The sequence below is a fragment of the Anas platyrhynchos genome, chromosome 2, assembly GCF_047663525.1.
Source record: "Anas platyrhynchos isolate ZD024472 breed Pekin duck chromosome 2, IASCAAS_PekinDuck_T2T, whole genome shotgun sequence".
Taxonomy (NCBI): domain Eukaryota; kingdom Metazoa; phylum Chordata; class Aves; order Anseriformes; family Anatidae; genus Anas; species Anas platyrhynchos.
Window position 1 is genome coordinate 9095688 of NC_092588.1, and position 26230 is coordinate 9121917.

The 26230-nt window shown below is 34.5% G+C and overlaps 1 protein-coding gene across 2 annotated transcripts in view; it reads left to right on the forward strand.

The window, feature by feature from the left end:
* ADCY8 (adenylate cyclase 8) overlaps positions 1–26230 on the forward strand; it is a 121870-nt gene that overhangs the window by 60342 nt on the left and 35298 nt on the right. The window contains exons 6-8 of one of the 2 annotated variants that reach the window (XM_027452717.3): positions 8976–9134; positions 12956–13226; positions 20228–20425. In XM_027452717.3, coding sequence (XP_027308518.2) covers positions 8976–9134; positions 12956–13226; positions 20228–20425 — 628 coding nt within the window. The remainder of the gene's footprint in view (positions 1–8975; positions 9135–12955; positions 13227–20227; positions 20426–26230) is intronic. The other variant, XM_038175035.2, reaches the window with a different exon arrangement.

Genomic DNA, 26230 nt, shown 5'->3' on the forward strand with positions numbered 1-26230 from the left:
GAAAAAAAGCATTGTTAAAAATATTTGGAGATGCATATTAAATCAGTTGCATTTGTTAATACCATCCACAATGAACCCATTGTAAGTCATTTTTCTTTTCTGTGTTTCTCTGAATTTCCTTATATATGTCGAAGTCTCTGAAATGCTGGTGTTCTGTTATGAAGCAGGTCTCAAAGACCGTACTCCAACAGAAATAGTACTATAGTTTTCATATCTTAAATAATGCGTGCATCCTACAGGAGCTGTGAAACCAAAGCCTATTAGGACTTTGGTCATCCCAGACTAATTCAGTTCAAATTGTCTTCACTTTGTTTAATAATCATAGTATCTGAATTTATGGCTATCCGATAAGGTTTTCCCATGGGTTTTCTTTTCAGATTACAGAAGATCTTACTTATCTTAATGTGCAGCCGTATAGTAATCAGGGAGGACCAATCCTTCTATGGGATATTACAAATACTTCAGTCTATGTCTAAGAGAACTTAAAATTACCATCAGTCTTGATGGTAATTAGTACTGAAATTGATAGAATTTGCTCAGTTAAAATGAAAAAAAAATTGAATAACTGAGTTTCTGCTATATTGATCTGTGCATATTTGATCTATGACCTGTTAAAAATGACTTTTTTATGATTATAATGTATTTAATCTTCATCTGAAGTTTTTTATGAAACAAATATTTGGTGTGTTAAAAATAGTTGGGAAATGGCCCAAGATATAAGAAACTTTCAGAGTTTCACAATTATGTTCATATTATATAGATGAATTCGCAGCCTTCTTGCAAAGCAGTGAAAGTTAACATGAAACATCTAAACATTGAAAGAGTACTGATAAAGATGACATGAACCCTTGTTTCTTTTTTATCTTGCAGAGCTCTGTGTTAGTTCTTAAATCTCAGCTATGTTTTAGCTCAAGCACTTAATGTAGCTTAAGAACTTGATATTAAAACAACAGCAACAAAGCCACCCACCACTACTCCCCCCCCCCAAAAAAAAAAATAATAATAAAATAAAAATAGCATTTATGCTATGAGATCCCAGATAAATTGGGATTTAGGCACTTAAATTGAGATAAATCCATGTGGTTCTAGATCTTTTGGTTCTTCTAGCAGTAAGTTCTTTTTACATTTAATATAGAAGGTATCTCTAAGTTAAGCAGACCATATTTTCTTCTGTAGATCCTCCAAGATCCTATTCTCTCCATTGATTCTATGTAGTTCATAGAATCATAGAATCATTAAGGTTGGAAAATACCTCTAAGGTCATCTAGTCCAATCTTCCCCCTACCACCGGTATCACCCACTAAACCATGTTCCTAATTACCACATCCTTGAACACCCCCAGGGAGAGTGACTCCACCAACTCCCTAGGACACCTGTTCCCAATGCCTAGTTGATGATGTTGCAAGGATCAGTACCTCACTTCAGCTGAGACGGTGCCCAGAAGTCCACCATCTTATGATACCACTACAGAATTTTCCTTTTAGTCTTCTTGATGATTACAAAGTCAGCAGAAATTAAACAAGAATGTAAAATAATTAGTTACACAAACTGTAAAACAAATCTGCTTGGACAGGTTGACTCACAAGGGACTTCTAGGTGTTTTAGTATGACTCATATCCTAAACTGCTTATTCATTGTTAATTGAGGCTTTTCAACTTGATCTTAAGGATGTTAAATTTGAGCCTTAAGGGCTTTAAATTTGAGTCTTGCTACTCCACTGCTCTCTTTGCAAATGCTCAGGGTTCAGCCAAACAATCTAAAACACTGTTTTCTCTATAATGTTTTATGCATCACTGTTTCTCGTTACAAAGCTTATACAAGAAAAGCTTTTCTTGATATTTCAAATGTCATATATTTTGCTCTCTTAACCATTGAGCTCAATTGAAATATTACTTTAATCCATGGGAATGTTCCACAAAATTTGATTTTTAATCTAAAGCAAGGAAGCTTTGCCCCATCACATTTGTTCATGACCAAGAATCCTAACTCTGGCTGTCTTGCAAGCCCCGACCTTCTGCAAAATGTCCTAGAATTCAATTGAAAGGGCAAATGAAAATAAATAGAACAAGCTCTTCATCTTCATGAAGATTCATTTATGTCCATTTATTCAGATGGTTCTCACATCTTTTTACATGCTATGCAAATCTTCCTGCATGTAAGTATATTATATTAATGCCTGTCTATTCTGACACTTCGTAAAAATAAGATAGTAGAGGAATGTTTAGTCATCAGATGATAATGTTTCATTTTCACAGCTATCACCCAAGCTAAATGGATGTCAGAGATAACACTGAGGGGAACTAAATCTGTAATTGCTCTTATCTATTAAAAATAGTCAGTCATTTTATCTTTATCTCTATTGATATATGAGAAGGGGAAGATCTGTAAGAAGAAAGTAGTCATCAGCATTTTCATTGCCTGTTAGTGATGTTTAAAAGCTGTGTTGGAATGCCAGATGGATGGGATATGTGATAAAATTCAAGATAGGAATTCTACTTGCTGACACTCAATTATGGAGCACAACATTAAGACCTAACAGTAAAATGAGGTTAGATTTGTTGAAACAATCTCTTACTCAAATATATTAAAATGGATGTAAAATAGATAAGAGAAAGAGAACATAAAAGTAATTCTAAAATGAGATAATTTCTAAATCACATTATGCTCCAGTCAGAGATTATTATGCTTGTTCATTACAATTTTCTATTCTTTCAGTTGAGCTGTTAAAAGAGGAATTATTATGTAAAACACAATGAGAGGCCAAGGGAAGTTCAACAGAAAAGTGAGGTAAAGGAGAAGGTGGGAAAACAGGAAAGGAGTAGAAAAAAAATTGTTGAGACAACTGAAGGAAATAACTATAAAGAAGAGGAGAGCACACTTCCAAAGTGGAAATTATAGATGATAGTATGTTAATGTCAAGACTGAGATGATAATATTGAATCTTGGTGTTATGTCTTCATTTTAAAGAGCTTGTTAAGCATATTTATAAGGTTGCAGGAAAAAAGTCCTGCAAATAATTTGTGAAGCAGAAGTACCTTTGAAATAACAGAATTACATAGACTGTTATACATCTGTTTTGATTATATTATTGATAATATTAAATAATAATAATAGGAATAAGTTATTTGCTAGAGGCTCATTAATATGTGCAGAAAACACTGGATTTAAAGATTGGCAACAATATTACTGAAAGAAGTGGTGGCTTTTCTGTCTCTCAGTGTTTTCAGATCAATACTTTATTTTTTCTGGAAGAAATACTTCCATTAGACACAAGCTACTGGAACACAGAAGAACAAATACAAGTGGGTAAAATGTACTGTTCTGTGTCACACAGTATATTAGGATGGACAACTGTACCTTTGATTCTTCAGTTTGGAACTCAGTAGCAGTGTAGGTGACAAGAACTGCTTCCAGGTTAAAAACTGTTTTCTTCACCACCATCTTCTCAAATATCTTTATCACTAAAATCCCAAGACTGTGTAAGGAGTCCTCAGGGACTCATTCACATAATATAATGATGTAAATCCAACTCTAATATCGACATAATGGTGAAAAATCAAGCAAATCTTTTTGCTGATATATTTATTTGGTAAATCAAGGAGTGTTGAGTGGTTTCTTCTCTTGGATTATTTTTTCACTAAATTACCAGCTGAAAGAGCAATTATTATGACAGAAAAAATAGACCCTGGATACAATGTAGACTAAGCTCCAGAAACCGTCTATAATAAATTGATAAGTTGTTAACATTAATATAAATTCATGAGAATAAAGAAAGAAAGAAAATAAATAAATAAAAGTGAGACTATCTTAGGTGATCTCAGTGATTGACCTGCTAGGTTTTCAGCTCTTTACATTAAAAAAAAAAAAAAAAAAAAAAAAAAAAAATTGCTTTTAACTTCATCTTTTGGGTATTAAAATAAAATCATAAAGTGATTAATGGGGGCTAAATAAGTTACTTATGCAATGAAGAAGCCAGGAACTGCTTTCATAATCCATGAATTATTATTTAATTAATCCATTAATGTATTCTTTCCACTGATTTTTCTTGTATAATATACAAAGCTCAGTCTGTGTTGGAGCTAGCTCTGATTCACAGAAAACAGAACAATGTTTTACAAAACCAAAAACTATTGTACGCCTTCATTTCTGTATGGTGGTGGAAAGATATTCACAAGATATTCACAAGTTCTCAGTTCACAAGTTCAGTGCATTTCAGATGCAAATCACATCATCCCTTTCACGTGTCCGTTTCAGTCACTGACAATTAATGAACAGAACATCAGGACAGTATATCTTTCCCTGCTTTTGCTATTGGATGCCCATATTAATCAAACTGTGTCATGACCAATAGGCTTGTATACTTCCGAGTCCCCTTTTCTTCGAATGTACTACCAAATACAATCAAAACAATATTGGCTAGTTATCATAGGAGTGTATATATTTATACAGCTGTTATCACATACTTTTCAAATGACAAAGAAAATTTCTAATAATATTTATAGTCCCTCTTGTTTCTTTCTCAGAGAAGGCAGACATAAAAAAGAGGAATATGGCAGTAGTTTAACTCTGTCCATGTTGCTATAGTATCAGTCTGAGCTCAAAGCAAGTCATTTACATTCATGATAAGTCTGATGATATGAAACTTCTTCAGATAGCAGTTGTTATTAACACTGGAATTCATCACTAGTTCCAAGATAGACCCACCCTTTTAAACTGTCTTCATGGGATAATATCTGCCTTAAATTGTAAATTCAATGCTGTGGAAAGTCCATCTGCAAAATGTTATATCCTGTGAGCCATAATACCTTAGCTGTATTCTTTGAACCTAAACGTGCACCCTGTTACCTAGCTTTTTTAATGTAATGGATGTCTGTTTTGCAAGGATGACACAGCTCCAAGAATCACACCTCTGTTCACATACTACTGTCTCAGAACCAGAAACCATTTGAGTTCTTTCAGGAAAATGCCACAAATCTGTTAGGTCCAACCAAAATTTTTTCTATGTAATTGAACCTTAGCATCAGAGGACAGTTCAGTTTAGAGAGGGCTACAGGAGACAGATTGATCCTACTTTCTGCTTAAAGCAGGGTCACTTATGACCCTTGTTTAGTTTAGAAAGCACAGTCTTCCTATTCCTGTTAAAAGTGCATTAAGACAGCAATGGCTATGTCTTGACAGATATCACACACAAACTCCTGAACCTGCAGGAGAGCTAGCCAGCCAGGAAGAAAACATGCTGGGGCTGTTTTAAATATCTCAGTTGGTAGACAGAGCCTTGCACAGTTACACTGATTAGCACAGATGTGGATGATGTGTCACTGTTTGAACCTGAAAGGCATTCTGTTTTCTAGCAGCCTCAGAAAAGCTTGAAAAGTAGATCTGTGACTTTTGACTTACCTTCTATATACAGATAGGAAAGCCTCAGATTAGTAGCACTAAAAAATATATAAAATAAAATAAAAAATCTAATATCCATCAAACAATGTTGACCAGACAGATATGCCAAGATCTAGTTAAAATCAATGAATTTTTCATCACCAACTTGACTGAAATGAGATATGGCATGAATAGCATCAGTCACAATTTCATTGTCCTGAATAAGATATCTCATAGCTTGTGAGGTAAGCTGGGCTGTTTTGTAGAGCATCAATAATTCAGCTTAATGTGTGGACCTTTTGAAAATATTTGCAGAAAACCTTTTAAACAGTTGAAGCAAAAACTTAAAAAAAAATTTAATTCATATTTGAATAAATTTAATAGTCAGAAGAACTAGAAGATGTGGAACATGAACATATGCAAAGAGAACACCCTTTATTTCAATATCTGGTATGTGGTATTATTTATGATAAGGTGTTTGGTTTTTTTTTCTAAATAGATGAGAACTAACTCTACTGAGCATCATGACCCAAGTTTTGTAGTCTCAAAGTATTTAACTGCTTTTGTCCTATAGCAGTGTATAAACAAGACTCTGCAAAGTGGCAGTCTGGCTATTAGGGTGTTGGATTTGGCTATGGAGACAACTCAGGTGAAGTCCCCTTCTCTATGTAATTCAGAAATACTTCAACCCAAATCATTTCGAATTAAAAAAAAAAAAAAAAGTGTCTTTTTACATACTAATCAATCACCTCACCTTTCAACCATGACTATTTCTTCTTTATTTAGGTTAAAAACTTACATCAAAAGTTTGAGGAAATATAACATCTCCACAAATGTTCTCAACAACTCTGTCCTTGGTCTTGTGTTGCAAATAGCAAAGCAATAGAAGCAGGATCAAATCTCCATCATGGTTTGATTCATGTTCTGGACAGTCTGCTTAAATATATCTGACTGCCTGTGGTGCAATTCAGTCAGGTCCCTTTATGCAATTAGTTTCCTACCTATCAATGTAAGAACATATTGCTGTGAAGGGCAAGTAAGAGAAGGATGTGACAATAGGGCCCTGCAGGTGCACCAACGCCAGAGCTGACAGAAACACAAAACAGCCCTCGGTCAAAGGATGCAGGCAGGTGGCCAAATCCCCACTGACAACAGGTGAAGTGCTGAGATCAAATATCACCTCGGCAGTGCACATGGAAAAGTTGCTGGTAAGCTGTGAAAGACAAGAGGGGATAGGGCCTTACATAGACTCTGCAGTGTCATGCAAAAGGTAGCATTGACAGCAGAGCTACATGAAGCTTTGAACAAATGCAAAAGTCCTGTGTGCCTTAATGAAGTTTTCTCAAGACGTCATTGCATATTTATAACAAAGGAAAAATTAAAATCCAGCAACTGTCAATGAACATTCAGGAAACAGAGGTATTACTCAGTTGCACCATTGTTTATACCAGGCCTCCCCAATGAGATGTGTGCATTAATTCCCATACAATGTACAGATATAGGGCTATAATTTACATTATTTAAAGTTAAATGACATCATTTACTAGTAATTAAGAATTGTTGTATTTAAAATTTAACAGTCTAATAGAGAGTATATATATATGGAGAGAGAGAGTATACATGTATACACACACTACTAGCCTATTTATTAGCCTAAAAAAAAATAAAAAATAATAATAATAATAAAAAAAGAAAAAAGCAGACTGGGGAAACTATTGTGTGGGGATTATTTTGGGGGGATTTTTGGGGGGGTTTATATATTTTTGGGGATTATTTGCGTGGGGATAATATATTGTGTGATAATACCTCTGACAGTTATGAGTGTTAGTTTACATATTTTTGTATTATATCTATAAAAGTTCTTCACAACACATTACAAATTACAGTGTTCTTAATTCTCTTGATTGTTCTCATAATACTTAAGACACTTCTTCAATGTGGAAGATTTGTTTTCAAGTCCTGTCTTACAGAGTCAGGTCATTATGTGTTAAATTTTCATATTTCAAGCCTTCTTGACCGCAAAACAAAGAAATTTGTAGATGAAAACTATACACACAGACTATCTAAACATGGATAAATTCCCTCCCAAAGCTTGTTCTTTTTATTAGCTTATTAATTATTAGCTGATTAACTTTGTGTAAATCTGTTTCTTTAAATAACTGAAATATGTTAGCTTCCTGATATGATGAAAAGGTATTCTGTAGTAGACAAATAGCTGCACTGGGACATCATAGGCATGTTTTTCTCCAAGGTTTTGGATTTTGCAGGAAAGGGAAATAAAGATTAATTGCTTATTTTCAATTCCTCACATTTTTGTGTGACTGATTTCTCTCCATTTTGAAACTGTTATTTCATTATTTGCTTCACGAAATAAGTAACGAAAGTCCAAGTATTGAATTCAGTATGCAATTTTCTTCTCTAGAGAAGGTCTGTCAAGGTCATGACTGAGGCATCTGAAGCAATGGTAGTTAGCTCCAGAGTTATGAAACAGAGCTGTTTATTCTTTACCTTCTCTGTTGTGTCATCTGGCTGCCCTGATACTGACTTCAGTGACTGTAGAACTGGGACTCTTTATAGAGAAATAGCTGTCTTGTTTGTAGACCAACAGTAACATGCTTTTCTGATCCTGAACAAGCTATTCAAATATTAATGAGCACTACTTCTAACAGTATTTTCTGTGCAAATAGTTCTTGTCACTCAGGTAGGACTGGAAAATTTTTCTCTTTGTCACCCCAATGGTTCAATCATCTTAGTTGTGAGTTTCTTATGGTGATGTGCTGGACTATCCCAATACAAACTTGGAAGAAGCAGTCCTAGGTTTAAGGTACTTCTGAAGTGGCTGTAGCTGTGAATGACATGTGTTTTCTCGTATCAGAAAAGGAAGATATTGTTTTAACACAATGAAATTCCCCTTATAGCCCACAGATATATTAATTGAAAACAATGTTGGGACAAAATCCCTCTTCTGAGGCTGTTGACAAATATGTTTCTCTGTGTCTATTTTTGAGCAGTGCAACGGTCTTTACCATCACATTGAACTGAAACAACTTATTTTTGAATCACATCATTATCATAACAAAGCAAATAATATTCTGGCCAAATCTACTGCAAATAATTCACCTTTGGGCAAAGAGTAACTCTAGAAAGTTTTAGTAAAAAAAAAATAAATAAAATTTTGAAAATTATTCAAAAATATAATAGAATACAGAACTATATACAGATTTGATTATAGTAGTTTTTCATGTTGTTGATTGTTCTTTTATAATTCTAAACTAATGGACTCAATGAGTTCAACAAATCCTTTCATTCAGGCATGTTTTTCTCTCCCTATCTTTCCCTTTCTGTCTGATAGGAGTAATATGTGTGCCACTGAACCATGCATGCAATTAAGCACTTAATGATAATCTGGCTTTTACAGTCATTTTATCACTACCCTTACTTTGCTACCTAGAAAAAATAGCTCTTCATTTTGCAGATTAAGTGGTTGTTTATAATAAATTGATATTGCATTTTACATTGTATTCTTTTCTAAAAGATATGAAAAATATGGCTTATACTTTCACGAGTCTGTTTTTTGTTGTTTTTGTTTTGTTTAACAGATACGTTAGGTCAAGAACAAAGCATGACATTGACATGAGAATAGGGATACATTCAGGATCAGTTCTGTGTGGAGTGCTGGGCCTGCGAAAGTGGCAGTTTGATGTCTGGTCATGGGATGTGGATATTGCAAACAAACTTGAGTCTGGTGGAATTCCTGGGTAAGGCAACACATATTTCCCACAGTCAAAAAACATTGTCAACACCATACACTATGCACCTTTCCAACAGATTGTCTTTCCATTATTCCATCAACTATGACTTCTTGGGTTTCTTTGTTTATTTTTTTTTCTTTTTCTTTTTTTCCTATTTTGTGATTGGAAAGTATTTGTAAAGCAGAAGAAAAAAAAAAAAAAAAAAAACATAGAAATGGTCCGCTTGCAGGGGTTTGGAAAAAGACAAAAATATTTCTTTTCCTTTTTCAGCTAAGATTTCATGCAGATGGTCAATGGTTGTATTCAGATCTGGTACATGGAGATAGGCCAAATTTACCAATTAGGTGTCGACCATCCCTGAGTTTCTCTAGTCTTCATTCTGCTGCTGTGAGGCACAGTAATGTAATTTTTTATTTTATAATGCACAAAGTATGGGAAGAGTTATGTCTTCATATGTTGATATGGCAAGAAGTTATGGATGACAGGCTAATAGAATCATACAATATACCAAGTTGGAAGGGACCCACAAAGATGCCCCTTTATGCACAGCCATTTATGTATGTGAAAATACAAGACTTTCCATCCACCTGCTTAGTTTTTCATCTGTGGTGGCTAATTTACCTGGAGGATAAAATATTGTTTTTGCCTGACGTGAACTATATCTCACTGCAGTTTGGAAACTGCAGATCCTAAATTTGAAGCAATAGTAGTGGTTGCAGGAATCCTCTATACACTTTCAATTTCCTCTTCCATTGATGAAACATATAGATAAAGATCCCAAACAATGACGTGGCAATGGAAAATAGAAGTAATAGCCATGGAGATTTTTATGTAGAAAAACTCTAAGTGATTCTGTCATCTTGAGTGAGAGAGGTTTTAAGTCATCAAATCTGAGTCATGTGCTATGCTCCCTACATATACATCAGTATCTGTAAGAGCTGTCAAGTTCCAAGGAAATTACAAAGTTATTTGGTTTACACTGTATTTGCAAATGTAGGCTTCATCCACTGTTTCCCATAGTAGACCTCTAGGCTAAGGTATATTATTAAATTCAACAGAAAATGAAATGATTAATGTTCTGAAAACAAGTTTATGCTCTGCATATGTCATTAGTGTAAAAAACTACAGGCTAAAAGAAAAAAAAAAAAAAAAAAGATAAAATAAAATCCCTGATGCTTATCCCATGAGAGCTCCAGATGACTAAGAAAGGTCATATGTTGCTTTGTTAACATGAGCAAAACAATTATCTACCTTTCATCATCCGTGCCAGCAAAAAGTGTAGTCTATTGCTGTTAATTCATACAAGTAATACAGCTATTAATGAATAACCCAGAGAATGCACCACCTTTCTGGTGTCAATAAAATGCCCAACTAAGTTGCAGTCTATTGGAGCAAAGTAATTTCCACTCTTGCATATCTGTTTGCTAACAGAACAAAACCTATACGTGACAGCAGTTTGCTAAGTCTCTCAAAGCAGTGATTTACTGACTGATGTCTGATTTCCTGGTGCACAGAGTAGAGCAGTTAAGGTCACTTCAGCCTCTCCTTACTTCTCCCTGTATAAGATTGTACATTGTTATTTAAGAAAATTCTTTTTCCAGTTCCCATCTTCTAATTTTCTTCTCCAGGTACATCTAGGTATTAATCTTTTGTATTGAATTGGCATAAAACTTAGCTAATAATTAATTTTCCAGGATGCATCATTGACAGGTATTTTTTAAAGCTTTAGGTCTGATACATTTTCAACAGTAGGACAGATGATACTTTTTGGCTTCGGTGCTCAGTTTCACAATTTACTGTATTTGTATGAAATTAGGGGACTCTCCATTATACATTTATTTTATTTTATTTTATTGGTTTTGTTTTGTTTTGTTTTGTTTTTAAGTAAGCTGTGGAAAAGGTGAAACCCAAAGTATTTTTAATCTACCAACTCTTTATTAGTATTTGGTCCATTTAAGGGTATTACATCAATAGCCAGTTCCATACTCTAGTTAAAGCTGTTATCATTTCCATTATAAAATCCATATTTCAGGACTTCATAATACAATCTTATGAAATTATATTAGGTTGAAACTCAGCACAAAGATAGTCACCCTGGCAACTAATGTATCATTTTCTTGTTCACCCCTCTCCTCCCTCCCTTTTTTTTTTTTAATTAGTAGTTTACTTCAATTGATTTAGCCTATTGTAAGAGCTAGGAAATGCATTATCTTTCAAAGATATATGATCTGGTTTTAAAGTCCAGGACAAAATTTGCTTATATTTGAGATATTTGAGTCTTTTTTTTTTTTTTTTTTTTTTTTTCTGACAGTTTTACTGAGATTTGATTACAAGTGTACTAATTTCTGTGAACATCATAACAGCATGACTTCAGATACTGAAAGTTGTACAGGACTTATATTGACTTCAGTGAGAAGCTGAGACAAGTTAAAAAATGGCTGAGCTATAATTTTTTGATCTTTTAATTATAGACTGATGTTTAATATTCCATATAGACCCAGTTTGTGCCAGGTTATGATACTCCTGTTTTTTTCACTATGATTAAAGACAATCGACAATTGATTCTTCTAGAAATACCGGCACCTTATACAGGTGTTTACAAACTTTTCAATCCAGTAATATTTTGTTCTTATAGTTGTATAGAGGCATTCTTTGTAGTTCCAGAAAAAAAGTTCCTAGGGGATGTGCTAGGACCATTTTCTTCAGTCAAGCCAACCAATTTGCAGTGCCTGAGAAAAATGCCTCAGCACATGCCATCAAGAAATGATGAATTTTAGCTGACTCTGAATTTTAGAAATCTGTCTGCAAGCCTGACTTTCAAAAAGTGCTATGAATCCAAAGTTTAAAAAATTAGACAGTTTTAAAGTAAAGAGACAGTACATTTATTTTTCAGTTAGCTAAATATCTAATGAATATTGCATTCATTATGTTGCATTTATGATGTTGTTTTGTAAAGTATTGCATGGCTAACCATGCAATATAATATAATAACCATGCAAACCATGTGTTTCAGAGGTGTCTTCAAATTATCCAACATATAGGTGGTTGAAGATTTCTTAAAACTAGAAATAAGAGCCTTTTTTTTTTTTTTAAATTTAACTTATTTCTGTCCTTCTCAAGTAATCATAACTATGATGAAGAAAATCAACATCAAACACCCCCTAGTTTTGTTTTAAGACATCCAAAGACCTATTATGTTTTTGCAAAAGTTAAGCTGTTCATATGTCATCTCTTGGATTCATTAGATTCACTTTTGAAAAAGCTTTTAACTCACCACTTAATCTTACCAGAAATTATCACCCCACCTGTCTAGTACATGATCAGTTTGCATAATTATTCCCTAATTCACTTCAGATACAATCAGACTGCTAATTTAAATAGTCTAAGCTACCTTAACTAACTGAAGAAAATGAAAGCAGTTTCACACAAGCTGCTCTAATACATATCATTTATTTTCCTCTGACCATATCTACACGAAGTGGTAATTTTGATTCATTTTGAATAATATTTCACTCAGGAAGATCTCTCTTTAAACTATTACTGTGAACAAAGGCATCACATATTAATATCAAATTGTTTTTCCTGTGACAAGATTTTGTGTATTCATGAGATCATATTGATGAGAATGTGCTTTGACAGTATTTATCCCCAAATCATCATGTTTGTTGAATACATTGTTTTATTTTCTTTATAGAAATCACCATATACAACTGTAACACTTTTATTTATTTATCATATAAAAATTGTGCAGAGCCCATAAAACTCCTTGTTACCTATTTATACTAGAGCACAATTGGTATTTGCTACTACTTATTTCACTTATACAGGAGAATCCACATCTCCAAGGCCACTCTGGACTGCCTCAATGGGGATTATAAAGTTGAAGAAGGGCATGGCAAAGAACGCAATGAATTCTTGAGGAAACATAACATTGAGACGTATTTAATTAAACAGCCTGAGGAGAGTCTGTTGACTTTGCCTGAAGATATTGTGAAAGAGGCTGTCAGCTCCTCCGACAGGAGAAACAGTGGGGCAACATTTACCGAAGGATCATGGAGCCCTGAACTTCCATTTGATAACATAGTAGGAAAACAGAATGTAAGTCAAACTTCCTTTAATATCATCGAGTATGAATGCATGCTTAAGTGCGTTTAAATAATGGAAGCCTCAGAGAAAACAAGTTCATCTTTAACCTTTTCTCTAACATATACTGTAAGAGCAGATGATTAAACAAATTGTTTCAGGGCAGAAATAAATCATATGCGTAAACTGGGGAAATTCCAGGAGCACAGCTATTTTCTTTCTTCTTTTTTTTTTTTATTTTTTCTCCAACTGAAATGTAATACTATAGTAATACTGTATAAAACTACAACTTAGTTTTAATTGAATCAGTCCTTAGAGAAGTAAATTAAAAGTTAATCTAATGTAACCAAACTAGCTGGGACATTTTAGTCAGAGTATGAATATCACTGCACATCATCACTGTACTGCCATCGAAGTGAAAGAATATGTGAGTGGACATTCTGACAGAGGAAACAACATAGTGTAAGTTATTGATAAGTAAAGGAAAGAAAACAGATCTACCTAAAATAAATAAATAAATAAATAAAAGCACCTTGCTAAAACATTTTGTCCTTTCCTTTCCTTTCCTTTCCTTTCCTTTCCTTTCCTTTCCTTTCCTTTCCTTTCCTTTCCTTTCCTTTCCTTTCCTTTCCTTTCCTTTCCTTTCCTTTCCTTTCCTTTCCTTTCCTTTCCTTTCCTTTCCTTTCCTTTCCTTTCCTTTCCTTTCCTTTCCTTTCCTTCCCTTTCCTTTCCTTCCCTTCCCTTCCCTTCCCTTCCCTTCCCTTCCCTTCCCTTCCCTTCCCTTCCCTTCCCTTCCCTTCCCTTCCCTTCCCTTCCCTTCCCTTCCCTTCCCTTCCCTTCCCTTCCCTTCCCTTCCCTTCCCTTCCCTTCCCTTCCCTTCCCTTCCCTTCCCTTCCCTTCCCTTCCCTTCCCTAAAAAAATAAAAAAAAAAAAAAAAATGAAAGGCTGATTCTAAAACATAAATAAGGTTCAATCACAAGTGAGTTAGAGCCTAAAGTCATGATTAGTTTGATAGAAATATGAAAAAAATGAAAACTGTTCCCAATCAGACCTTTTCCAAAAGCATTACAACACTAACTGCTAGCACCTTAGGAACCAGCAATTCTTATACAGTCATAAAAATTGCTTGTGAGGTCTGCTTACTTAGAGGAATTGAAGCTGGAAAGGTTAAAATGCCCTCAGACACCTGTTTTCACTACATTTGAAAGATTAATGGGTCTTTATGAAACAAGGTTGACTACATTTATATTACATTTTTCCTGAGTGATCGGTAATGACATGATATATCCTTTCTTCTGCTGCACATCCTTAGTCCTACTTGTCTTCACTGTCTGTTGAACTTCAAGCATTGTGTGCAGGCCTTTCTGTCAACTGTCTTCTGCTTCTTGCAAATCTGGTCTGAAGTGATAAGCCTTCACAATCAATCAGTCCATAGTGCTGTCTTCATCTCTTCAAAGTGTATTGAAATTCTCTGTGATATAAAACACCTGCTTTATTTATATTCTGTACATCCATGTATCTGTATGTACACTGCCTTTTAGTATTCTCTGTATTTTGTTGAGTTCCCTCTACTTTCTCATTTCATTAGGAACAGAGGTATGAATGCATGCTGTTGTACCTATCTTCTGATGTCTCTCTCTTTCTCCTTTCACTTTAAGACCATTTCTCTAGTCCCCAAAAAATCTTTGTAGAATAGGCTATCATTTCACTGATATTTTTTTCAGCTAAATCTGACCCAGATACTAACAAAAAAATAAAATAAAATAAAATAAAATAAAATAAAATAAAATAAAATTAAAATTAAAATAAAATAAAATAAAATAAAATAAAATAAAATGAATAAAATAGGTTATTTTTTTCTGTTCTATTATTGAAAAAAACTCTCACCTAATGAACTAGTAAAAAGTTCATTAAAATCATTGAAATAAGCATAGCTAAACTGTTGTCTTACAAAGATGGTAACAAATGATCCATATCTAGAATTGTTTTTTGCTATTTTTTTTAAAAAGAGAATAGAATAGAACAGAACAGAACTGATTTTGTACTGGAAGCAATTAGAATTTTATATTACACAGATTTACAATAAGCTTTTGGGTGGACATTAGCTTTAAAAAAAAAACTACTATTTCAGGTGTGATTAAATTATGATGTAATTTTTAAATTTAACATTGAGAGAGTAGTCATTACTGCTCACAAATAATGCATTTCAGCTCAAGATTCAGATAAATTTAAATCATACTAGGATATAGTAGTTTTTTTTCCAGAGGCATGTCAGCCTTGGATGGGACAACTGTTTAATAACTATAATTATGCAGCCTAAAAAGCACTGATAGCAACAGATGCCGAGAATCCAAATAACAGCAACCTAACAATGTCACTCCATACATTTGAATATTTGCCAATAACACTTAAAAGATTTCTTTACCTTATGTAAGTTATTTAAAAATTTGAGTAACTACTCACGTTTAGCTTAGTTTTAGCTGTAGGTATGTTGAGAAGCATATGAAATGGCAGACAGTCTGGTGAGCTCTCTTGCCCAAACTCCATTTTGCTGTCATGCATATTCTTTACCCCAGCCTCACTTAGTATGAGGTAACCTGAAGGCAGCCTAAGTCAGTGAATTCAAAGTGTCTTGATATGAGTGAGGAACAGAATAACCGCTATTTACACATTCATAGACATTAATAAAAGATGTGAGGATCTATGGTGCTGTTACAACTATGTGCCTTAGCTATGGTTGTGAGGTAAGCCAAGGATGCAAGTGTCCGTTTGGAAATTCAGACCATGCCTAATATGGAAGGAGCTTTCTGTTATTGAAACAGGTGTCTGGGTTTCTTTTCTAAAGCAGAGAAAGCCAGACAGAAGTTATTTTATGTTAGGAGAACAGAGCTGGATTTCTTCTTTGGGCCTTCCAGAGGGCCTTCCAAAATATGGTGATTAGATGTGGTATTAGAGGCACCTAATGGGACTGTAATGATGTGAATTAGACAAAAGTAAATTAAAATGTCTGTGTTTTAGTAAGCATATCTACATATCTTAGTAATGGCTGCAATGACTTAGCAGTTAAAAAAAAAAAAAAAAGAAGGCAGGAAAGAATGAAGGCAAGAAGGCAGGAAAGGAAAGGAAAGGAAAGGAAAGGAAAGGAAAGGAAAGGAAAGGAAAGGAAAGGAAAGGAAAGGAAAGGAAAGGAAAGGAAAGGAAAGGAAAGGAAAGGAAAGGAAAGGAAAGGAAAGGAAAGGAAAGGAAAGGAAAGGAAAGGAAAGGAAAGGAAAGGAAAGGAAAGGAAAGGAAAGGAAAGGAAAAAAAAAAAAAACAGCAAAAAAGAAAAGAAAAACATAAATAATTCCAAGACAGTGGAGTATAAACAAGATATAATTCAGTTGAAACCAAGGCACCTGCATTTTTGTCTACTGACTGTCCTAGGTGTCAATATCCCATAGAGTTTAGTTAATCTTTAGTTAGATTCCTAACTGTAAGGGTTTAGTGTTCTTTGAGGTACTCCAGGATGCCATCCGCATACATGGATGTGATAAATAATACAAGGGACTTATAAAAAAATCTTTGATCATCTGGACTATATGCTAAAATCAGGCAAGAGACTGTGATGTCTCGTACACTGCTAATCACCCAAGCTGAAACAATATAATGTCCCAACTAGTGTATTATCTGAACAGTTCTCTAGGCTTCACCCTGTGGAGTAAGATCTTCATACAGCTTCTTAACTGTGACTATCTATTGCAGTTTGAGATACCCTAGCACACTTCAGCTGGTTCCTACCCATACCAACAGTGCATGGGACTGCTGTAGGTCCTGTGTCACATCTCCTAGCTCTAGATTGCTTTCTGGGATAACCTAGGACATCTCAGCTAATTACTGCAATTGACTGGGCAACTGAAAGTATCCAGGGTATATATTGTTAGTAATAGAAGTTTAGACACCAAACACCTAGGCATCTTCACTTAATTGTCTTCCTCCTGAACTGCCCCCTACCTGTCCCCTGTCTCTCTAAATATGTGAGCTTGTATTTCCCTACTTATCTCTAAGATCTGGTGTTTGATATATGAATAAATAATAATAATAATAATAATAATAATAATAATAATAATAATAATAATAATAATAATAATAATAATAACAATAACAATAATAACAATAATAACAATAATAACAATAACAATAATAATAATGTAAAGCTTACCTAGAGCTTTATAAAAGTCACTGGCTATAAATTTCCCTTCTTTCTCAAGTCAGGATGACTGGATTTATTAAATATCATAGAATCATAGAATATCCTGAGTTGGAAGGGACCCTTAAGGATCATCAAGTCCAATTCTTGACACCGCACAGGTCTACCCAAAAGTTCAGACCATGTGACTAAGTGCACAGTCCAATCTCTTCTTAAATAATATGTTTGGTTTTAATTCATTCTGTTGTTTATACTCAGATTCAGGTTTCGCGGGGGGGGCGGGGGGGATGCCTAAAAAAATCTGTATATTTTTTGTACAATGAATTGTTATCATCAACAACAGGAAAGCTCAAAAGACTATTGTAGGATTCACAGCTATTATCCACAAAGCTGTTCATGAAAGTGTAGAAGAGGTAGCAAGGAGAACTAATATTTCTTTACTTAGGGAAATCAGAGTCTTAAAAATACGGAATGAGGATGGGGCTGCAGAGACAAAGTATGGTTAGAAGATATTCTTGGCCAATAATTTGCATGATATTTTGCTTTGTTGTTATTACTAATTACTGGAAAGCATTTTTTTAAGTGCGTGTATGGGTATAAGGGAGATGCTCTACTAAACTCAAATATGAATTTTCTTATTTTCCTCTGAAAATAAATACAAATTCAGAGTCAATTTTGCACCAATACGACTGACTGTTGCCATGCTCTTGACATTATGGCATGTCCATCTGCTACAAATCGTAAACCAGCTCATACATTCAGCAAGAAAACTGTTCTTCATATTAATCAAATTTAAAAAGATAATTTGAAGAAAAAATAATCACTTAAGAGAATGAACTGAAAACATCCCCTTTATGTAAATAAAACACAATACCCAGCTGAAACAATAGGGACCTTCTCCACCCCCATTTCCAATGCTCATATAGTAATATATACTCATATAGTAATATGAGTTCTCAGGAATTAATGCACACAACACCATTTTTTATGATCTTGTCCTTTAAGAGTGATTTCAGATCCTCTTTTGAGATTTCGTCGCCAGAAACTGATAATAAATTTCCTGCCCAGTTTAAAAATATATATATGAAAAAAAAAAAAAACTTACTTTAAAATAACTTACCCAGTTTAAAAGAGATAAGAATAGCTAAATTAAGTAGTGATTTAATGTGTAGTAATACAGTATTGACTCAATTGTTTCCCTGGGTTTTTGCTCCAATCTTGGAGCTATCAACTTGATTATCAAGTTAATTAACATATTAGGCATATCTGAAATATTATTATGAAAAGAGAAACTTAGGTATCAGTTTCCTTGATTTTTTTCCCCAAAATCTTGATGATACTGGTTTTCTGATGGGGAAACTGGAGTAGAGAGACTTGCCAAACATTTATGATTGAAGCCTTTCTTCTACTAAAGCAAGCAAGAAGATTATTTTTCACTTCAATAGGCAGATGATTTCAGTCCTAATATCATTTTCTGTCTATATATTGGACTCTTAAAAAAATGGAATATGAGAAAACTAGACATTAGCCATGACTATGGAGTCCCTGGACTTTATTTTAGGACTACAAAGAGAGCTGTAAATTAATGTTTGACAGCAAGTACCCTTAGTGTTTGACAGCAAGACCCTTACTTGTGTTTTAACGTGATCTCCAAGTTTCATTAAAAGTTAACTGTTCACTATATTTTGAATAAGAATGAGGGAAACCTCCCTATCTCATTATCTATACATAATCCTGTGATCCAAAAGAACTGGCTTTCTAGAGAAATGCAGTGAAAAATCCATTCTAACTTCCTTGTCGCAACAGTGACTTGAAAGAGATAGAGAGGATCTTTTCCAGCAAGGAGCTATATGATACATTTCCTAAAGCAAAAGTGTATATTTTTCCATATTTTTTATTTTATGCTGTGATGTATGAAGGTTTATATACTTTCCATTCATTAACATGCCTTAACACTTGGGAATATCAAAGGTAGTAGAGTTTATTTTCCCATTCAGCCTGCACCTTCCCTGTAGTTTGTGTCACAAAATGGTACCAACTCTGGATTGAGTTATTTTTATGAAAGCAAACTCTACTTCTTTCCTGAAGGTGAAACATCCTTTTTACTACCTCCACTAACTTTCATTTGCAAAGCCGTGCAAGAGACTTTTTTTCTTTTTCTTTTTTTTATGTCAGTGAAATATCAAAGGAATAAAGCAATTGAGATAATATATATATATTAAATAATATGAATTACAGTTACATTAAATCATATAGCCTAACTGTAATCTTGACTGGCTAAAATATACCAGTAGTGAAGAAGAGCATATTATCTGAAAAGCCATGCTGAAGTAACCAGAAATGCACCTTCTTCACTTCTGCCCAATTGATCTGTTCCTTAACTGCACACATCCAGTAACTTTAAGACCAAAAAAAACATTGTTACTCATGTTTTGTTTGTGTCTTCTGTTTCTGTAGCTTCCATTCTAAGTTGTGAAAACACACCACTGAGTTCAATGCCCTGTTGTGATTTTGGTGTGAACTCCCCTTATGCATGCTATGTATCTAATAATCTAATGATTATGTATCAGAATCTGGAAAGGAGATTGTACTCCTAATATTCAGTACAACAACAAACCTTGTAGCCTGTTTAAACTGGACTTTAAAGTACTCCCCTTAATGTACTGTATGTGTTTAGTGGAACAGACATATTATTTTACACTTCTGTAGATTTCATCAAATGAATTGCATGGAATGCTGTAATGGTTTGCAATGCAACATGATCTAAAACATTGCATTTTAACCCAAGGGGACCAGCAGGTTTATTCTGTTTGCATGTGCTTTCCCCTAGACTCTGGCTGCCCTAACAAGAAATTCAATAAATCTGCTTCCAAACCATCTTGCACAAGCTTTGCATGTCCAGTCTGGGCCTGAGGAAATTAACAAGCGAATAGAGCACACCATCGACTTACGGAGTGGCGATAAATTGAGAAGAGAGCATATCAAGCCTTTTTCACTGATGTTTAAAGACTCCAGCCTGGAGCACAAGGTAGCTGGGTCTTGGTAGCTGAATTATTTGCTACTCAAATTGCAATAAATGTCCACTGAAATAGAGAAGCTCTAGGTTCTAGCTTGCATTGTTTCTTTTCTGGTTTTGTTCTTTTTCATTTTGTTTCAGTTTTCAGAAGATGGGACTGATCTAGAGGTCATAATGGACACTGTCATGATGCAGGTGTTACAGTGCTTCAGTGATTATATTTCATTGCTGGAAAATGCCTACATTGAGCAAACTCTTCTTCTGAAAACAATAAAAGCTACTTGCAGATTTCATTTGTTGTGTAGTACAAGCAGTTTTCCATCATATGACAGGTTGCTTTGGCACAAATGGTGATTGAGCATATTAATATACTGACACTTCTATTCAAAATAGATATCTATATTTACATAGATATGTGCCTCTCATTTACTAGCAGAATCAATCTGGTCTCCTCTAGTCAGCCACTGTTTATTTCAAGTCAAAATTAATGTCAACTCTTTGGTTTAAACACCAGTTTTTAACATCTGCTTTTAAGAGGTAAATGTTGTTCTTGTTTTTGTTGCTTCTCAGCAGCAATATGATCTCACTAATTTCTGTTTTAGTCCACTTCCATATATAAGCTTTAAGCTAAAAAGAGAAAGGCAGGCAGGGGGAAAACTTTACTTGCAAGCTGAGTGGGAGAGGTGTTGCATAGATCTCAAATGATTTCATTGACTTGCATGCTATTGAAATGCAGTAACAGCAGGCCTATGATATGATGTGCACTTAAACTGAAAAGAAAATAAAAACAAAAAAATAATTGCAAGTCTGAAGGCCTACACCACCATCACTTTTCCACTGGAAAACAGACTATTTTGCTTGACTTACAGGAGACTAGTCCTCGGGTGGTATTAATGGTGATCACTTCATGAAAACCACTGGAAAAGAAAAAGTCTGCTTGAAGTGTATCAAAGTCCTTATTTTAAAAGCAGCCTATAGAATGAATTTTATTTATTTATTTTTTTTGCTTAAAAAAGGGAAAGATTCTATTTCCCCATGAGGATATTTATGATTCTGAGACACAAGGTAAAATCCCACAAGGTGCCAATGCCGCAAAAAAATGCAGTTATTATGCAAAGCTGTCAGGAACCCAGATTTCAACAACAGCTAAAGAAAGGTCTGTGGCTGAAACCATACCTCTCTTAGCAGGACAAAAGCAGCCAATGAAGAAAATTTCCCCACTTGTCTAGTGACACTGCACCAGAAAAGAAGCCAAAATTATCAGGGACAAAAGTCTTGATAAGATAAATAATATGACTGTGATATAGTGGTTGAAAGCTTCTTTTGGTGTGGTTCTCTGGATCACATGCTCTGGTCCAAGACCTGTTTGTAAACGCTATATGAAAAAGACATTAACATTAGTATTAGGCTTTGGAGCAGGAAGTTAAATTTAGGATTTCTGATATCCTGCTAATTAGCATTTAAAGGTCTAAAAGTCATGAGCAATCTTTAATCTGTTAAAGACAACAGGTAAAAAGATAAGATAGAAAAGTCTGGATATAACGGAATAATCAAGAAGGTGGGGGATCGTGTATTAGATTTTTTTGTGTGTGTAAAAAGAAACAGCCTGGTCACAACCAACTTGCTGAGTAAAGCAATGATGAATGATGGATGCTGAATGATGAACCCCACTTTACATTGCTATTTAATAAAAACAAGTCCTTAACATAGGCTGAAGCAAATGGACACTGCCCAAAATCAGATTCTATGTTCAGAATCCCAACTCTCTTGTGATTTTGGACTTCATGATTAACATCCTTATGGAAAATGTAGACAGTCAGGTCAGAATTTCATTAAAATGCAGTTTAGGCAAGGGGGGGGGGGGTAGAATGGGCAAAACCATGCCCTAATCTATGACATTTCATAGGTCATATTTTAAATATTAATAAGGTTTTTAATTACTTCCGGATATCAAAAAGTCTATTAAAAAGCCAACATTTTTATCATTTTTGATACATTTTCTTCTCAGTGTAATATTTCCAATGCCACCCTATGTTAAAAGACTTGGAAAGTAGTTCTTCCATTCAATATTTCCTTTCATTCAGTATTTCCCTAGGTATTTCCTATTTCTCTTTCTGTCCTCTGAATTGAGCTGATTTTTTTTAATTATTTTTTTTCACTGCACAGAAATAAGTTTTGGTTTTATTTCTTGTAATGTCAACACTGTTTTAGTTGCTCTGGTTCTCCCACCTCTAATGACTAAATAGTTGTCAGCCAGCAAACTTCTTGCTTGTATTGAGTGTGCAAAGACACCGTGAGTGTGCCCAGAGAAAGTTGAGGATTGCATTAGGATGTAAAGGGATGATGTGGGTTAAGGAAAGATGAATTGCAATGTAATTGCAATGCAATTGAATGAATTGCAATGACCGTTATGGTCATGTATTTGTAACATGCATCTGCCTATATCAGGGGACAATGTAGACAATGTCATTCCCTTTCTTCCTTGTTAGCCCATACAGTCGTTACAGGTTGCCCTGATGGCCTTAGTGTTAAATTATAGAACACAAACAATCATGAAAAAACAACAGGGGAAATGTTTTCAACAGACAACTGTCAAAGACAACTCCATGTTGTCTTATATTACTATTTGTATTATATTACTATTGTCTTATATTACTATTACTATCAGGTTCTTCCTTTCTCCTCTTGCCCATTCAGAAAGCAAAAGAAGCTCAGATTAGAAGCCCCCCTCTGGTCTCTCTGTTAGAAAGAACCTATGAAAGGTTCTCTCTAACCTTTCAGTCTGGAATTATGCTTTCTTCTAGTCATTAACATTTTGCAACTGCTTACCATGACCTTCTACATCAGCCTCATGAGGTGTTCCCTGTAGTGTTGCTGAGCAAAAAGAGTATAAGTCTGTTGGTCTCCCATCTCACACTGCCATTTCCATTTGCTGCCAGTCACCATCAGCTCAGCACAGAAGCAGCTGTAAGTCAGATATAACTCTGAAATAAAGGAACTTATCTTATGTAAAATATTGCACCCTCACATTTAGACATCACAATTTTGGGCAGTACTTGTATCTGCCTAATACTTATTTATTTTACCTGCAAATACTTCTCACTGCAGACCTCACAGTTATTCAATATGTAGAACGAGTACCCATAGTGGATCTCCCCACCATGCACTGTCGCATTAATGGTGTTCAGTCAGTATTGTGTTAATGCTCTGAAACCACAGAGAACTGAGTAACCATATGAACAATACTCTATATTTCTTTCTCCTGCATTTGTAACAGGACTACTGTGCATTGGGATCATAAGCCTTTTTGGGTGGCTTGAATGGATCTCAAATGGACTTATGCTAGCTTTTTCACCTGCCTGCATTTCTTATACTTTTATTCTTATTCTTTTATTCTTATTCTCATTGCAAAGAAATTGTGGACAGCAGATTTACACTAGTACTGAAAGTGCTGATTTACTTCTTTTGAGGTTTAAATGGTAATATATATATATAAAAATATATTTTCTGGAAACATCATGCCCAGAACTACCATGGGAGCTAGCACAGCTCCCAGTTTGCAACAGTTTAAATCATTTGTAGATGACAACAGTTTAAGCCAGTGATACATCTTCCCATTCCTCTCTTATCTTATTGCTTTTATGTCCTTCTTGGTGATAGCATAAATGTAGATTCCACAGCAATCTGCAATGATTGTATTAGTGAACGGGTTATATCCCTCAGGCAATATGCATATTTCCACATGAACTTTGTAAGAATACATTTTTCAGGGGATTTGTGCAAGATCCCCACCTGGTATATTTTATAGATTCTTTCTCCAAATGGACTAGTCATTATTAACCTGTATTTTACTCATTAGCACTTGATGGCTCGTTTAGAAACTAATTCACTCTCAATTTTGCTAGAGGTAATTTTCACAAATAGGATGTAGACAGATAGAGCAAGAGTCATCACTGTAGAGTACTTATAATGGTAGCATGAAAATACACTAAAGATTTTCAAACATGTAATGGCACATGGGAAAAATCTCCTACTTTAGTTGATTTCCAAATATTAAAAGATGTCCTTAAGATATTCTACCATGATAACAATGACTTAGTAACACCAGTAGCATGTATTTTCAGAGAAGATAAATCATAGAAACAAGGTAAGAAATGTTGCATTCTGGTAGAATTTTTGTTAAGGAGAGTTTTCAGTGCAAAGATTTGTATAAAGATATCCTAAGCTCTCATGTGTGTTTGTATTGAGATCATAAATAAGACTGGGCTTAGAGGTGAAGTGTCTGTATTTTCTGTGAGATGAGCACACTGAAAACATCAAAAGAGCTTTGAATTTCTCAGTACAGGTTATCTTAGGTTAAAATTAGACCTAAATATTTGAATTTCTCTGTATAAAAAGTTCAGATGGGTGAGAAGTTAAATGACTAGGAAACAAACCTTGTCCATGCTGCATCCCATATTCTTGCAGAAATAAGCTTCACCTTTTTCCTTTGATCCAGAAACTTCCAGTGTAGAGCCAAGAAGCTCTGTAAGGAACACTTGGCAAATTTTGAGCCTGTTCAGCATCTTCTTTTCTGTTATTGATAAACAACAAGGTCTATGTAGACTCTGTTCTTTTCAGAAGTTCAGCCATCCCTTTTCCTGCCTTGAGTTTCCATCTTTATCATGGGTGTTTGTGCTGTTTCAGAGACAATAACAATGCCTCATCACATTATTACTGATTAGACCACAGCATTCATCCTTTGACATAATGCTTGACACAACAAGCAATTCCATGTCTGTATTTCATTCAATTAATTTGCTATAATTTCCCTAAGTAATATTTGGGATTTAATGTTATATTTTAAGAAATGTGCCTTTCTTTCTCCCTTTGGTTCTTTTTGTGCAAGAACCAAAAAAGCCTAGGTCCATTATTCAAGCAGACTGATGCAGTTCTGTTTCCCTGCACATGAAATTGGGGTCAGTGCCTCTGTGCTTTCAGCAGAAAAATGAAGTGGAGTTGCCTTTGAGCACCATCAAAAATCATGTCAAAATGGTACTGCTTCTGAAAACAGAAGACACAGGGTATAATCATGGCAGAGGAGGATCCAAAATGAAAGGCATCAACAAACACATCTCTTACTCAAAGCAAATGTAAGCAGGGAAGAGAGAAGCCTTTTTCCCATTTCAGAAGCTTGAGTCTGTATAGTCTGTATGAGTATAGACAAGATCTTCCTTCAAGAGCAGTTTAGCATTAAATGCAGAAGTACACATATGAACCCTCTCAATGCATGTTGCTGATACAGTTCTTAATTGCTTTTTATTTTTCTCAATTATAAAACTCTTTTGGCATTTATAACAGCAATTTGCTTTATTTTCAAACTTCTGGAGAAATATCCTGACATCAGACATTTCTTTGATTCTGGTTTACTTTTCTTCTGCACATGTAACTCTCAGATCCCTCAAAAGAGATTACATAAAATGGAGTTACTGTTCAGAGGAAGACAAATGACTGAGACAGGCTCCTATGGGATTGATCATTAGGTGAAGAAAATTTGTTGTCATCTCTATAGGATAAATACATCTATGGACAAATCTTCATCTGCCATAAATGATTAGAGTTTCATTAAATTAACAGTGTTTAATATCAGCTGAAGATCCAGGCAACATTTCCACTCAATCTGATTCATTGCAATTTACTAATCCGCAATGATTTATTGATGTATCTGTTACTCCATTTCTGGGTAACTCCAATAAAACGGGAGCTTGCTAGCATTTTCAGTGGTCTGATATGCTGGGAAAAAAAATACCTTTAAAATAAATGATAGTAATAATGCAC